Genomic DNA, 14892 nt, shown 5'->3' on the forward strand with positions numbered 1-14892 from the left:
TAACTTAGGGTTAGGGCTTCTAAGTATCTATTACAGTTAGGATCCACTGCAAACTTGAGAAAAATCTAACTTACAAATGATTTTGAATGTAATCATATCAAAATAAGAAATGAGTATCTAAAAATACAAAATGAAGTTAACAAAATGTTGACTGTACATACTTTTGAACATGTTTGCAGTTTTCTTTTTCTATATTGGAGCCAATGCATTTCCCTAACTCTTAAACATTCTTGTAAAAAAAAATCCTGAGAAGCTGATAGGTGAGACAGAGCTGAGGCCTGGTGCCAATAGACAATTACCACCATGAGTCTGCCTGAGCTGGACCTGCTAACTGTCTCAATCCTGTCCAGTTGTTCTTTTACCTCAAATGAATTTTTAACATGAAAACAGCCTGCACCATGCACCCTGCCATGGTTTCCTACAGCACAGAAAACAAAAATCACTCTTCACAATGACCTGCAAAGCCCTGCAAGGTGCAACCACAGCTGACTTCTCTGTCACAGAGTCTTGATCAGGCCACCTTCTTGTTGTCTCTCAGATCTATGGAGCGCTGCTTCACCTTTAACCCTATTGCTGCTGCCACCTGGAAGGGTTTGCCATCTGCTCTGACGGCCACCTCTGTCTTGCCCTTCAGGCCTCACCTGCACTGGTTCTTCCTGAAACAGGTACATTCCCTGATGTCCGCACCCAAGTGGTTTCCCTGCGTGTTATACTTTTCCCTTTCAGAAACGCTGCTGCCTTCCTTACCACCAAAAGCACCTTGGCTATTCTCTTAAATGACTGATTTGTCTCCTTTTAGGTGCAATTTTCTAATCTCAGGAGTCTCAGAGTTTACAAATAACTTATATACTAGACAGATTTTTATTTTAATATGTGGTCTTTAAAAGTCAAATTGATTTGTACTTGCCCCATCATCACTAGAGGATTTAATTTTTCAAACTGTAAAGTGAGGATTATTTATATAATCATTCTAGACTAAGTTTAAAAAGTAAACAAAAAGGCAGTTATCTACAATAAGAAAATGGGTATGTTGACAAAAGAACAATGGAAGGGCCCGGGGAGATGGCTCAGTAGGATAAGCGCTTGACTGGCAAACGCAAGGATCTGAGTTCAATCCCCGGTTCCGCCAAAAAAAAAGAAAGAAAGAAAAGAAAAGAAAAAGAAAAACAATGGAGAGGGGCCCAGGAGATAGCTTTTGGTATAAGCGCCTGCCTCGCAAGTGCAAGGTCCCAAGCTCAATCCCTGGTACCACAAAAAGGAACAATAGAGAAATAAAGCTCAATACCAAATTAAGTACCAGCTCTGCTCTGAGGGTGGGAGGCAGAAGAACATAAGGGCCAAAGTGATCACTGACTGTCTGGTCATATACTGGCATGAGTAGCCTCCTATTTTTCACAGTAACACAATGATCCTTTTGATGACTTGCCCATCTGATGAATTACAGTGTCCAAAGCACAAAGAGAGAAATAATGGATCACTGTGCCATGCTTCTTGCTGTTCCTTGTAAAAATCATTGTTTTCTGATACAAAGTCCTACAAGCCACCCTCTACAGTAACTACCCAAGCAAGATGGTGGGCTTCCCCACACATGGTTTATATACCTCAAAGAAAGTGTACTGTTTTATTGCTGTTCTTCAACTCTAAAACTTGCAGTGTAAGAGTTATAGAGCCTCATCGTAAAACAAAGGCTGAAAACAGTGCTCTACTAAAGAACACTGATCTCTCTCAGGGCATTAGAAAACAGTGATGCACTCATCTGCTTGACACTGTATAAACTCTCTGTGGCAAGGCCTGAGAAGCATTTACACGGGTCGGCACATTCCTGGGACTTCCCTGGAAGAGTGCTCAGCTGTTGGTAAGCTGTAACACACTAAGAGTTCACTGAATTTACATTGCTGCGTCGCGAAATGTGCGCATTCACTGGAGGCAATCTGGGTGCCCTTGCATATTTTTTTAAGTGGGCTCATAAAATCATATGGGACATTCTCTAGAATCCAGATTTACAAAATATATACCACAGTACCCAATGACAAATCCCAGGACATATCTGCACCTATTTCTGAATCTCTTCCTGTGAAAAGTAAATTGAGACCAACAGGCTTTCATTCTTTACTAATGAAAGTATATTTCTGTTAGTATATGTCTACTCTATTTTACTTATTTAATGTACAAGTTCATATTTCTGAAAGTATCAACTAATAGTCAAAAATGTTATTTGTTGAAAACATCAGTAAAATAAAAAATTTCAAACTCATTATTACTATCTAACATAATAAAAATGTTGGGAAATTATTTCTTCTATGAAAAAAAAATAAAACAAAACAAACACACTGACCAGTACTTTCTACTAACCCTGTGGAGGCCACGGTAAGGCATTACCCTTTAACAAAAAGTACAAAGAATCTGTTTCTAACTCCCAAATCAGCTGGTGATTATAATGTATGAGCACAGAGAAATCTGAGGCCTTCATAAAGCATTTTAAAGGAAATGCAACCTATTTTGTTTACAGGGAATTTACTATTAATTCTCAATCAATATAGTACAAGACAGACATATGAAGAAAAGCAACATTATTTTATTTCCATGTTAGTCTGTATAAAATTACAGATATGTGTGGAAGGCCCTTCCTGCAAAATCATGAAAGATACAGATGACAAACCTACTGCCAACATCATCTTATTTAAGAAAAAATTAAATCAATTGGTCTGTATCACATCAAACTAAAAAGCTTCTACATAATCAAGAAAACTGCTCACAGTGTAAAGAAACAATCTACAGAATGGGGGGAAAAAATCTACTTCCTTTTTTTTTTTTTTTTTTGGTGAAACCGGGGATTGAACTCAGGCCCTTATGCTTGCCAGGGAAGTGCTTATTCCACTGAGCCATCTCCCAGGCCCCTCTACTTCTTAAATCATATCTATAATATATAAGGAATTTTTAAAAATGAGAACGCCCAAATTTAAAGGGCCAGTTTAAAAATGAGCATCAGAAATGAATGACTGATTTTCAGATGAAGAAATACAAATAGCAAACACATTTTTAAAAGTTCAACATTGTTGGCCATTTGAGAAATGCAAATTAAAACAACACTGAAATTTCATCTCACCCCAGAAAGAATGGCTACCATCAAGAGATCAACCAATAACAAATGCTAGTGAAGTTATAGGGGAAACTGAACCCTTGCCTTCACTGTTGGCAGAACTGTTAACTCATACAGTCACTACAGAAATCAGTATGGAGAGTCCTCAAAAAACTGAAACTAGAAATTCCCTTTGGCTAAGATATTCCCTTTCTAGATACCTTCCCAAATGTGTTAAAGACATCACACCACAATGATTGATGCATATCCATGCTTATAAGCACACGATTCATAACAGCTAAATCTTGGGATATAGGCCTATATGCCCATCAACAGTTAAATGAATCAGCAACAGAAGAAAATGTACTATTTACCTACAATGGACCACTAATCTATCATAAAGGATAAACTTGGACCACTTGCAGGAAAATGTATCTTGAGATTATAATGTTAAATGAAATAACTCACTCAAGCTTAAATACTGCATGGTTTCACTTACATGAAAAACTTAATACAATGTTACCTCACTCAGTTCATGAACACTTTTGTTTGCAAACAACCTGGTTCACAAACAGAAGCGTTTGACAAAATTTTGCTTTGGTTTGCAAATTCTACATTTAGTGACAAATACGACCACAGTCATCTTACACAAATACAAACACAGCTATCTTGTCCAGAATCAGAAAAAGCATGGAATCCCAACACTTGGGAGACTGAGGCAGGAGGATCACTGTGAGTTTGCGAACAGTCTGGGATACAAAGTGAGCTCAAGGCCAGCCTGAAGTGCATAGTGAGACCCAGTCTCAAAAAGACCAAAAAAAAAAAAAAATCATAAAACAAATTAAGTTGATGAATTTAGGTACAATAAATTATGAAATAAAAGATAATAAGAAAAATGAGAAAAACCAGTTTGTAATACAGCATGGATGATGTCTCTAACTAAAAAAGTGTACCTTGACTTAATATAATTGTCTTACATGTTTTATATGTTCTCTGGCCTAGTAGTCTAGTTTTCATCTGTATACATGATAATTAATTTCATAAAGTATTAAAAGATAAATAAATCTGATGCTAGAAAAGTAAAAGGCTGGTGGTGAGAAGGGGGGGAAAAAAGAGAATTGAAATATATGTACATGTACTAATTCCTTAGTGAATATAAACATTATGTACTACAAACACGTATAATTTTTTTCTTTGCAGAACCAGGGATTGAACTCAGGCCCTTGCACTTGTCAGGGAAGCCCTTATTCCACTGAGCCATCTCCCCAGCCCCAAACATGTATAATATTAATAAAAGTAAAAAAGTTAAATTAAGAAATAAAATTCTATAAAATACACAAAAAAATAAAGGAATGGGACCTTAAAAATATTAAAAGAATTCATGCTAAAATCAGGAACAAGAAGAGTATTCCAATAATGAACCCACTGAAAAGCAGGAAAAAAAATTCCATTCATAATACTTTAAAAAATTAAATACTTAAAAATTAACCTAATTAATTAATTTAGGAAAAAGACCTCTACAACAAAAACTATAATATATTGAAAAAAGACACTGAAGAGGATACTAGAGAATGAAGACATCCCTGTTGCTGGATAGGCAGAACCAATATTATCAAAATGACCATATTAACAAAAATGATATGAAGAGTTAATGCAATTCCAACTGAAATACCATAAGCCATCTTCACAAAACTAGAAAAAAAAACATTTAAATTTATATAAAACTGCAAGAGACCCAGAATTCAAAAAGCAATCCTGAAAAAAAGGAGCAAAATCAGAGGCATCGCACATTCTAGACTTTGCAAAGGAACAGTAATAAAAACAACCTGGTCCTGGCACAAAAGCAGACAAGCTTACCAGTGGACTAGAACTAAGGATGCAGACACAACCATGTACTTTCAACATTCTGTGTCCTGACAAAAGGGTCTTTAATAAAGGCCCTTTGCATCAAATTCATCTTTAACAAAGTGGTGGAGAAACTGGTTTTCAACATGCAGAATCTCTCACCCTGCTCAAATTAAATCAAAATGGATCAAATACCTAAATATAGAAACACAAATGATGAGTCTGTTGGAATATAAAATAGTTAAAACTCTTGGAGTTTGTGCATAGGCAAAATACCCTGAATTGAACCCCAACTGCATGAGAAATGGCTCCAAGAATCAACAAATAGGATTATGTAAAAATTTTAAAAGGATACTGCAAAGCAAAGGAAATAATCGACAAAGTGAAGAAACCTACAAAATGGGGGGAAATGTTTTTGCAGCCACACTTTGGACAGAAGATCAACATCTACAATATACAAAGAATTCAGGGCCAGCCTGATAGCTCAGCAGACTAAAGTGCCTGCTTAGGCAGAGCACAGCGGCAGGGGTTCGATCCCCAGCCAGCCCGCGTGCAAGGTGCACAGAGACGGCAAGGGAGACTGGGTGTGGTGGTGCGCACCTGTAACCCCAGCACTTGAAAGGCTGAACATTGGAGAATCACTATGAGTTCGATCTACAGAGTGAGAACCTATAGACCCTGTAGACCCTGTCCTAAATACAAAAACAAAAAGAAAAAAAATTAAAAAAGAATTAAAAAAACTTAGACATCCAAAATAAAAGATCCATTCAAAAAATGAGCAATTGAACGGAATAGTTTTCTAAAGAAGAAAACCAAATGGCCAATAAACACATGACAAAATGTTCATAATCTTTGGCCATTAGAGAATGCAAGTCAAAACAACACTGAAATTCTACCTAACTGCAGTAAGAATGGCTATCAGCAAGAACTGAAAATACAACAAATGCTGGAGAGGCTGTGAGAAAAAAGTAACCCTTTTTCATTGTAGATGGGAGGATAAACTACTACAATCACTATGAAAATCAGCATGGAGATTCCTCAAATAACTAAAACCAGAGATTTCATTTCACTCAGTTATTCTTCTGGCACCCTTCTGAAAGCACTAAGGACATCATATTATGGTGATAACATGTATTCCCACATTAATTGCACAATTCATAAATAACTGAATTATGGGAGCAGTGTATGTGTCCATCAGTACATAAATTTTCACATACACAGAGATACAAGTATTAGCCATAAAGAAAGCTAAACGAGGGCCGGCCAAGTAGCTCTGGCCAAATAGCTCAGAGGATTAAAGCACATGCAAACAGGCACAGGGGCCAGAGGTTTGATCGCCAGGCCTGCCATGCTGGCCTCACCCTTGGGCTGTGCTGAGATGGCAATTGAGACTTGGCGTGGTGGCACGCGCCTCTAATCCCAACTCTTGGGAGGCTGTAAACAGGCAGATCACTATGAGTCTGTCTAGTAGTGACACCCTTCCCTAAAATACAAAAAAAAAAAGCTAAACTTATAAGAAAATGGATGGAATGAGAGCATAATGCTAGTAAAGTAAATCAGACATACACAGAAACAAATATCACTTAGTTTGTATTATAAAAGAAACCATTTTTTTAAAATGTATTTAGTACAGAGTCTCACTACGCAGACCAGACTCATAGCGATCCTCCTGTTTTCAGGCTCCTCAGCACTGGGATTACAGGTGCATGCCACCCGGCCCAGTCTCAATTGCTGTCTCAGCGCACCCTAGGGGAAAGGCTGGCACAGCATGCTGGGAATCGAACCCTGGTCCCTGTGTCTGCCTAAGCAGGCACTTTAATCCGCTGAGCTATCTGGCCAGCCCTTACAAGAAACCTTAAATATAAATAAAAAGCAAAAATAGAAGAGAGATGGTAGGAAATGGAAGGGAGACTGTGGAGACAGGAAGGGGATCTGGAAAAGCAGAAGAGAGAGGTGAGGTGAGAAAGTAAAAATGAGTAAGATGTGATGTGTATATACCAGTTCTCCAAGATGAACATATCACAAAGATACACCAACAATAAAAAACTACAAATACATGGCTGATTAGGCTTCAAAACTCAAAATTTGATGGTTCTAGAAATATATATATTCTGTTGAATCAAGTTCATATGTTAACATTAAAAACCCTTAAAATTACACTTTTATCATTAACAAGATTAAAAATTATACAAAACACCTCACAATAAAGTCAAATCAGTAACAATATGTTCTTATAAAATCTCATGAACACAAAGCCTTACAAAGAACACTTGTGTTCGCTAAATACAAAGAACCATGTATGGTTGAGATGACAACTTTAAAATACTGCAAAATTATTTGGCTTACAATAACCTTTTACTTACTCAGAAATAAATGGTTACCCTTATAAGGGAGTGATGGTAAACCATTAGAGATGAGTGCTCAAGCTGCAATCTAAAATCCATTCATTTATAACAGTGACAATATTGTAATTAAACCTGAGTACCAAGGGCTTAGTTTAGAAAAATTAACTTGTACATGAATATCTTTTGACTTGAACAAGTAATACACATGCCAGTTTTGCTATCACTGCTCTAGAGTGTTTCTGGTGATCTTATTAACTAGATCAAGGGACTGGAGAGATAGCTCAGTAGAATAAGCACTTGCCTGGCAAGCACAGAGTTCTGAGTTCAAGCCCCAGTACTGCAAAATAAATAAACAAATAAATAAAAATTAACTAGATTAACATATTTTTAACTCACTGCACTAAAAAAAGACAAATGCAATCTGAAATTATTCCAGTGCTCACCTCCATCTAAGCTCCTGGAAGCTCGTTTACTAGATGTGCGCTCGAAATGTGGTGCTGGTCTATCTATGAGGGTGCTTGCTTGGCGAGTCTGAGCTTGAGTGCGGCCACTATAGCAGAATTTGGACCCCAAGGTCAAGAACTTGGCCTTTGGTGGCTGCTCTGGAGTCACAAGCCTACAGGGGTAAAATGGGGAGAAATATAATTAGACTTTATTTAATGCAAAAATTAAAACTTCATATTTAAAATCTCATTTAAATGTGGCTGCTCAAAAACTGTTAAACTTTATAATAAAACGAACACTATGTATAAATCTTCCTCTGCATGTAGTTTTGTGATGGTGATATGTATATATACAAATGAATAATGTTTATCTTAACCTGAGGGGGCCTGGCCCTAGCTCAGGCCTTTAAGTGGCTGCTTCCACAAAGCTGTCAGCCTCAGGTTGCTAGAGTTCGAACCTCACACCTCTCCCGCTGGCCAAAAGTGCCCTGAAGGCATTCCAGGAACCAAAAAAAAAAAAAAATCCCTATCTCAACCTGAGCACAAGAGCTGTGGTTCTCAATTTGCATCACAAGTTATTTATTTGTAATAGCCTAAATCATTTCTATAAACACATACATACACCTATGGGACCAGGGAGACAGCTCAGTAGAATAAGCGCTTGCCTGGCAAGCGCAAGGGCCTGAGTTCTAGCCCTTGTTCCACCAAAAAAAAAAAAAACAAAAAACTAACGAACTAAATAAATAAATACATAAACTCTAGCTCCTAAGTCTAAGTGTCAAGTAGCAATCCACTACCATTAGTAATTCTTCATATTTATGCCTATTTCTCCTGGGAAAAAACATCTAAAGTCAAGAATCTGTTCCATCAAATGATAGTTCCCATGATGAATAGCACACACAGTTGATGCACAGAGATGACTAACATTCTTTCTTGCCAGACAATTCTGGGCTAGTCCTAGGTTCATAACATCAAATATTTACAGACTTACACAAAAACATATTTTCAGTAAATAAGCCAATCTTCTAAATAAAAATGCCTTTTTTCATTGTTTAATCAAGAGCTGGAGAGGCTGGCCAGATAGCTCAGCAGATTAAAGCACCTGCTTAGGCAGAAACACGGACTGGGATTCAATTATTATTATTCTAGAGAGCAATCAAGATGACCACAACTCCGTGAATAAGAATGGAAAGAACCCACCAAATAGGGCAAACAATTAAACACAGGAGAAAAAGAGGTATACAACAGCAGTATTTCAATTAAAGCAGCAAAATATTCCCATCAGCATACTCTACAAATGGACTTCTCCTGCACTCTAGGAGTCATGATTCTGTCCAAGTCTACAGGGTGGCTATCAAAGGAAATAGCAGTAGCTCAGTCCCACAAGTGACACCTGGACACCAGTAAGCAGCATGGACACTGTCCACGTCCACCACATGCTAGAACATTGTGCGATATCCTATCCCCAAACTGTTAGAAGTGCTGGTCATATATTTGCCATTCCAGTATTTTTGTTATTCTTTATTCTTAGTAATTCTTTACTATCATGAAAACTTTTTCTTAGTTGATATTTTTGTGTATATTGAACTAATCAAATAATATGTGAGTACTCTGAATTGATCACAGATTTGTACATATGATACACTACAATCTGGCCTCTTAGTTGGACTCACAATTTAAATTTTTTAATATTATTTTGAAATATTTAATTTTGAATATTTAATTAATTTTCATTTTTTATTTTAGGGAAGGGTCTATAGGCTGTTCAGGTTCTCACTACTAGATTGGACTCGTAATTTTCCTGTTTACAGCCTCCCAAGTGCTAGGATTATAGGCACATGCCACCATGCCCAGTCTCAATTGCCATCTCAGTGCACCCCAGGGGCAGGGCCAGCATAGCAGCCCCAGGGGATCGAACCCCTGGCACCTGCACCTGCTTGTAATAATTTTCTGAATACTGTTTAATTTTAATTTTTGTTTAATGATTTATATGGTTTCTCTGACTTATAATGTACTTATAAGACATGGTATGATATTTTCTCTTGGTATTAGAAACTTTAAAAAGTATATTTCCACTTTCCATTGACTTTTTATTAGTTCTTGTCTTTTACACACACACACACACACAAATATGAAAAATATGTATATAACCTGATGTAAGATTGATACTGTTTTGTGGAAATCTTCAATGACCTTTTAAATGGGTTCGTCTAATATAATTATATTTTACAAAATCCTGCATAACTAGCATTTTGAGAGATCTTTATTCTTTATCCAGGACCATACAGCAACTTCTGGATTATGGTCTTTGTTATTTTCCATATGCTACATCTGGAGGTATTAGAATATTTCAAGTCTGTACAACTGGAAAATATTTTACTTTTAGCTTTCAAAGGTACATTTGCAAAGTTTAAAATTTAATGAGGACAGATTTTTTTTTTTTTTTTAGTCCTTTGAATAAATGTCTAATTTCTTACTTGCTCTTTTTTTTTTCTAATGTGGAATAAGATGTTAATTTTGTTCTTCCATATCTAATTTTATTTTCCTATGTATATGCTTTAATGATTTCTTTACAATCAGTTTTGGACAATTTCATTTTTGTGTACCTTGGTATGTTTTTATTCCTATTTCTTGTTCAAAAGGTTCATTTCTCTTCGAAACGTGGTGCTATAATTTTAACTAAATTCAGAAATTTAAAATCTTTAAATATTTATTGCCGATTCAACCCAGAGCCCAAGGCAGGCGTGTGAGTGAGAGGCACCGGGGCCACCAGATCCTCATTTGACCCAGAGCACAGGCCGGGCATGTGAGTGAGACCACCTGGGGCCCACCAGATCCTCATTTGACCCACACCCAGGACTGCATGGAACCCTTCATCAGAACTCCCTGCAAAAAGGCTAGAGTAAGACCCACCCAGCTAATTCAGGAGCAGAACCATCTTGCCAGAGTGGCACAAAAGCTTCACCTCCAAGGGCTGCAGCAGGAAGAAGTGGAACACAGCAATCAGACCCAAGTCACACACACCTGGAGGACTCTGAACTTCGTAGATCACACTGGGTGCTAAGGTAATAATAACTCTATCTAAGCTCTACACCAAAGATCAGAAGACAGTGGTATACAAAATGGCAAAGAGAAGGAACAAAATGCAGTCTCAGGCCCTGAGTCCACCCGGAACAAATGCAAAAGACACTAGCATACAAGAAATTGGAAATCACACACCTGAAATCTCCGAAATAATAGCGTTGGAAGTAAAGAAACAACTGCAGAAAGGTACTGAGGAAATCAGATAAGAAATAATTTCTGAAGTAAAAAAAGAAACTATAATGAATGAAATACTAAGTGCTTCTAAAGAAGACACTGATAAAAATAAGAGCAGAATGTAAAAATGATGGAATCCTTGAATGAGCAATATAGGAAAGAAATAGCATGCATAAAGCAGATTCAAAGTGATATATGGAAAATTAAAACCTTAATCACAAGCCGGCAAAACCGTTTCAGTGAAAGTGAAAATAGACTTTCAGACCTTTAAAAACACCATTGCAGCTAGTGAAAAGATAAAAAAAGATCTCTTAGAAACAACTAGGATGCAGGAAAAAAAATTCATCACTTGCAAGATGTTGCAAAGATGAACAATGTGAGACTAATAGGCATCAATGAGAAGGAGCCAATACAAATGACATAAAAAGAGTATGGGCAGAATAGCAGAAAACTTCCCAAATATGGGGAAACAATCTGACATTCAAGTAACCGAACCATATAGAACTCCAAATAACATCAACCCAATTAAAACCACACCCAGACATATAATAATCAAGATCCCAGAAATTCAGCACAGGAACAGTACACTAAAAGCAGCTGAAGAAACAGATCACATTTATAGGCAAACCCATCAGAATAACGGCAGATTTCTTTTCACAAACCATGAAGTCAAGAAGAACATGGAGCAAAGTAATACAAGTCTTGCAAGAAAACAAATTCCAATCCAGACTGATATACCCTGTAAAACTCTCTTTCAAGTATAATGGAGAAGTGAAATACTTTCATGACAAAGAACAACTTTAGAATTTCATGATGACAAAGCCAAGCCTACACAGACTACTAAATGATGTTCTAGAGAGAAATCAAAATGATCACAACTCCATGAATGAGAATGGAAAGAACCCACCAAATAGGGCAAACAATTAAACACAGGAGAAAAAGAGGTATAGAAAAGTAATCTTAAAAAAAAAAAAAAGAAAGAAAGAAAAGTAGTCTTTCAGTTATTCTTTTGTGTGCAGCAGCAAAATATTTCCATCAGTACACTCTACAAATGGACTTCTCCTGTACCCTATGGGTCATGATTCCATCTGGGTCTACGGGGTGGATTTCAAGGAAATAGCTGTAGCTCAGTCCCACAAGTGACACCTGGCCACCAGTAAGTGTCATGGACATTATCCATGTCCACAACATACTAGAACTTTGTCCAATATCCTATCCCCAAACTGTTAGAAGTGCTGGTCATTTATTTGCCATTCCAGTATTTATCTTATGTTTTACTCTTAGTACTTTTTTACTATCACGAAAACTTTTTCTTAGTTCAACTGTTTTGAAACATTTAATTTTTAATTAATTAGTATGTAATTTTCTGAACATTGCTTAATTTTAATTTTTGTTTTAAGATTTATACTATATCTTTGACTTACAATTTATTTAAGACATGGTATGATATTTTCTCCTAGGATTAGAAACTTTAAAAATTATATTTCCATTTTCCATTGACTGCATTATTTCTTCCCAGATATATACACACATATATACACCCTGTTCTTTTATATACACACACATATTTAAAAAAAAATGTGTATAACCTGACATAAGATTGGTACTGTTTCATAGAAATCTTTAATGACCTTTTAAATAAGGGTTCACCCAATTTATTTTATATAGTCCTGCATAACTATCATTTTGAGAGCTCTATTGTTCATCTAGGAGCATACTGTAACTTCTCTTGCCTTTTGAATTATGCTCTGTTATTTCCTGTATGCTACGTCTGGAGGTATTAGAATACTTGAAGTTTATATAACTGGAAAATATTTTACTTTTAGTATTCAAAGGTATGTTTGCTAAGTATAAAATTCAGAGAGAACAGATTTTTTTCTTTCAGTCCTTTAATCTAGTTTCTTTTTTTTTGTTTTGTTTTTGTTTTTGTGGAACAGGGGATTGAACTCAGGTCCTTGCACTTGCCAGGGAAGCACTTATTCCACTGAGCCATCTCCCCGGGCCCTAGTCTAGTTTCTTACACACTTGATCTTTTTTTCTTTCTAATGTGCAGTAAGATGCTTTTTAATTTTGTTCTTCCATAGCTAATACTTTTTATGTGTACGCTTTAATGCTTTTTTTTTTTTTACAATAAGTTTTGGACAATTTCATTTTTGTGTATCTTGGTATGATTTTATTCAAATTTCTTGGCAGAAGGTTCGTTTTTCTTGGAAATGTGGTGTTATAAGTTCAACTAAATTCAGAAATTTTAAATCTTTAAATATTTATTGCCTACCCCTTTTTACTTTGAGAATTCTACTTACATGAATATGTTTCTTGATTTTGACACAAAGTAGACTATTATATGACTGATCTGTGATTTCGTCTTCATTTTTATTTTGGTCAGTTTTTATTCTTACATTCATTTAAGTTGGTAAATAATTTATTTACAGTGTGCAATTTATTAATCTCATGTGATGTATTCATTTCAGAAATATTTCTCTAAAAATCACTCTTCTACATATCTTTCACATTTCAATATTTGTCTACAGTTTTTATTATATGTAATTACTGATTTTCAATAAAGTTAATAAAAAAATATTTATTGCCTATCCCCTTCTATTTTAAGAAATCTAATCACATGAATTTAAGTTTTTTGACTTGGCACAGAGTGAACTATTATATGATTGATCTATAAACTCTTCTTCATGTTTATATTAGACAATTTTGTTATATTCATTTATAATTTTTTATAATGTGCAATCTATTATTAATCTCATGTTATGTATTCATTTCAGAAATATTTTCCTAAAATTCACTCTCTCTACATCTTATCTTTCACATTTCAATATTTGTCTATAATTTTTAATTTGCTATATAATTATTATTGATTTTCAATAAAGTTGATAATGAGTTTTAAAAAATAAAAGCTGTATAACTATATTTAGAATTCAGAGTACAAGAAATTTGGGCTTCCCCACCAGCAACTCTGCTAACTAGGATCTACGGATGATCTGTCAGGTGGTGGTGACCTGTAAAGGAGAGGGGGGCACCTCTGACGAGCTCATCAGTGCACCAATTGAGAAATACATTGTCTGTCCATAAAGTACACTCGAGTTGCTGAGTGAGCAACTAAAGGAAATGGTAAATTTTTAAAGAATAGTTCAAAGGAGAAACATACATTTGACAACCCAAAAGAAAATTGCAAAACAAAATTTAAAACTACAAACAGGATGCCTGTTTTCAGAAATAGGAAAATATTTTAAACAGTATGTAAATTATGTAAAAGCTTGTATCTTCTTGAAATAATTATCTTCTTTTAGAAAATGAACTAAAATTTTTTTAAAGATGAGAAAATTTGTCATTTCAGAAAACAATTGTAAAGAAAATTAAGAAAACCTCCATGAGTGACTCCTAACTTTCTAATTATTCTTTTATGTAACTTTACGTATATATGCTGGTACCATCATACAGCAGGTACTTAATAAATACAAAGGAGGACCCTAGTGTCTATTTTTACCTATTAATATATGAGAACACTTGAACTAGAATACCAGACAATGTGAAGATAACCTGTCAAAATGCCCACCCTTCTGTGTTCTCTCCCTTGCCCCTCGCCTCGCTCTTCCCCTGATAAAGTCCTGGCAGCAGCTGAGGCTGATCTCAAGCTGACCAGTATGTGATCCTCCCCAGCAGCTGTCACTACAAGCACACAGCACTGTGGCCAGCTCTGCAGTGTCTCCTTAGCACTGAAGAAGACAAATCCTGCAATTTATGACACATACACTCTGTAAAAATTACTACAGAATAGCTGAGTCTTAATTTAATGAAACAATATTTTTTTTCTTAAATGGGGTTGCTGTTTTTGTTGTGCATTTTCTCCCAATTCTGAAGGTAACCTTCCATTCGTATAGGCTGGAATAGACAGCTAACAAGCCCAGTA

At 35.8% G+C, this 14892-nt stretch overlaps 1 protein-coding gene across 11 annotated transcripts in view; it reads right to left on the bottom strand.

The window, feature by feature from the left end:
- The window catches only part of Epb41l2 (erythrocyte membrane protein band 4.1 like 2), a 304724-nt gene that overhangs the window by 63700 nt on the left and 226132 nt on the right, over window positions 1-14892 (bottom strand). For all 11 annotated transcript variants that reach the window (XM_004630260.2, XM_023714273.1, XM_023714266.1 and 8 more), the window contains exon 11: window positions 7713-7885. In XM_004630260.2, coding sequence (XP_004630317.1) covers window positions 7713-7885 — 173 coding nt within the window. The remainder of the gene's footprint in view (window positions 1-7712; window positions 7886-14892) is intronic.

This window comes from Octodon degus, unplaced genomic scaffold (assembly GCF_000260255.1).
Source record: "Octodon degus isolate 3935 unplaced genomic scaffold, OctDeg1.0 scaffold00034, whole genome shotgun sequence".
NCBI classification, from domain to species: Eukaryota; Metazoa; Chordata; class Mammalia; order Rodentia; family Octodontidae; genus Octodon; species Octodon degus.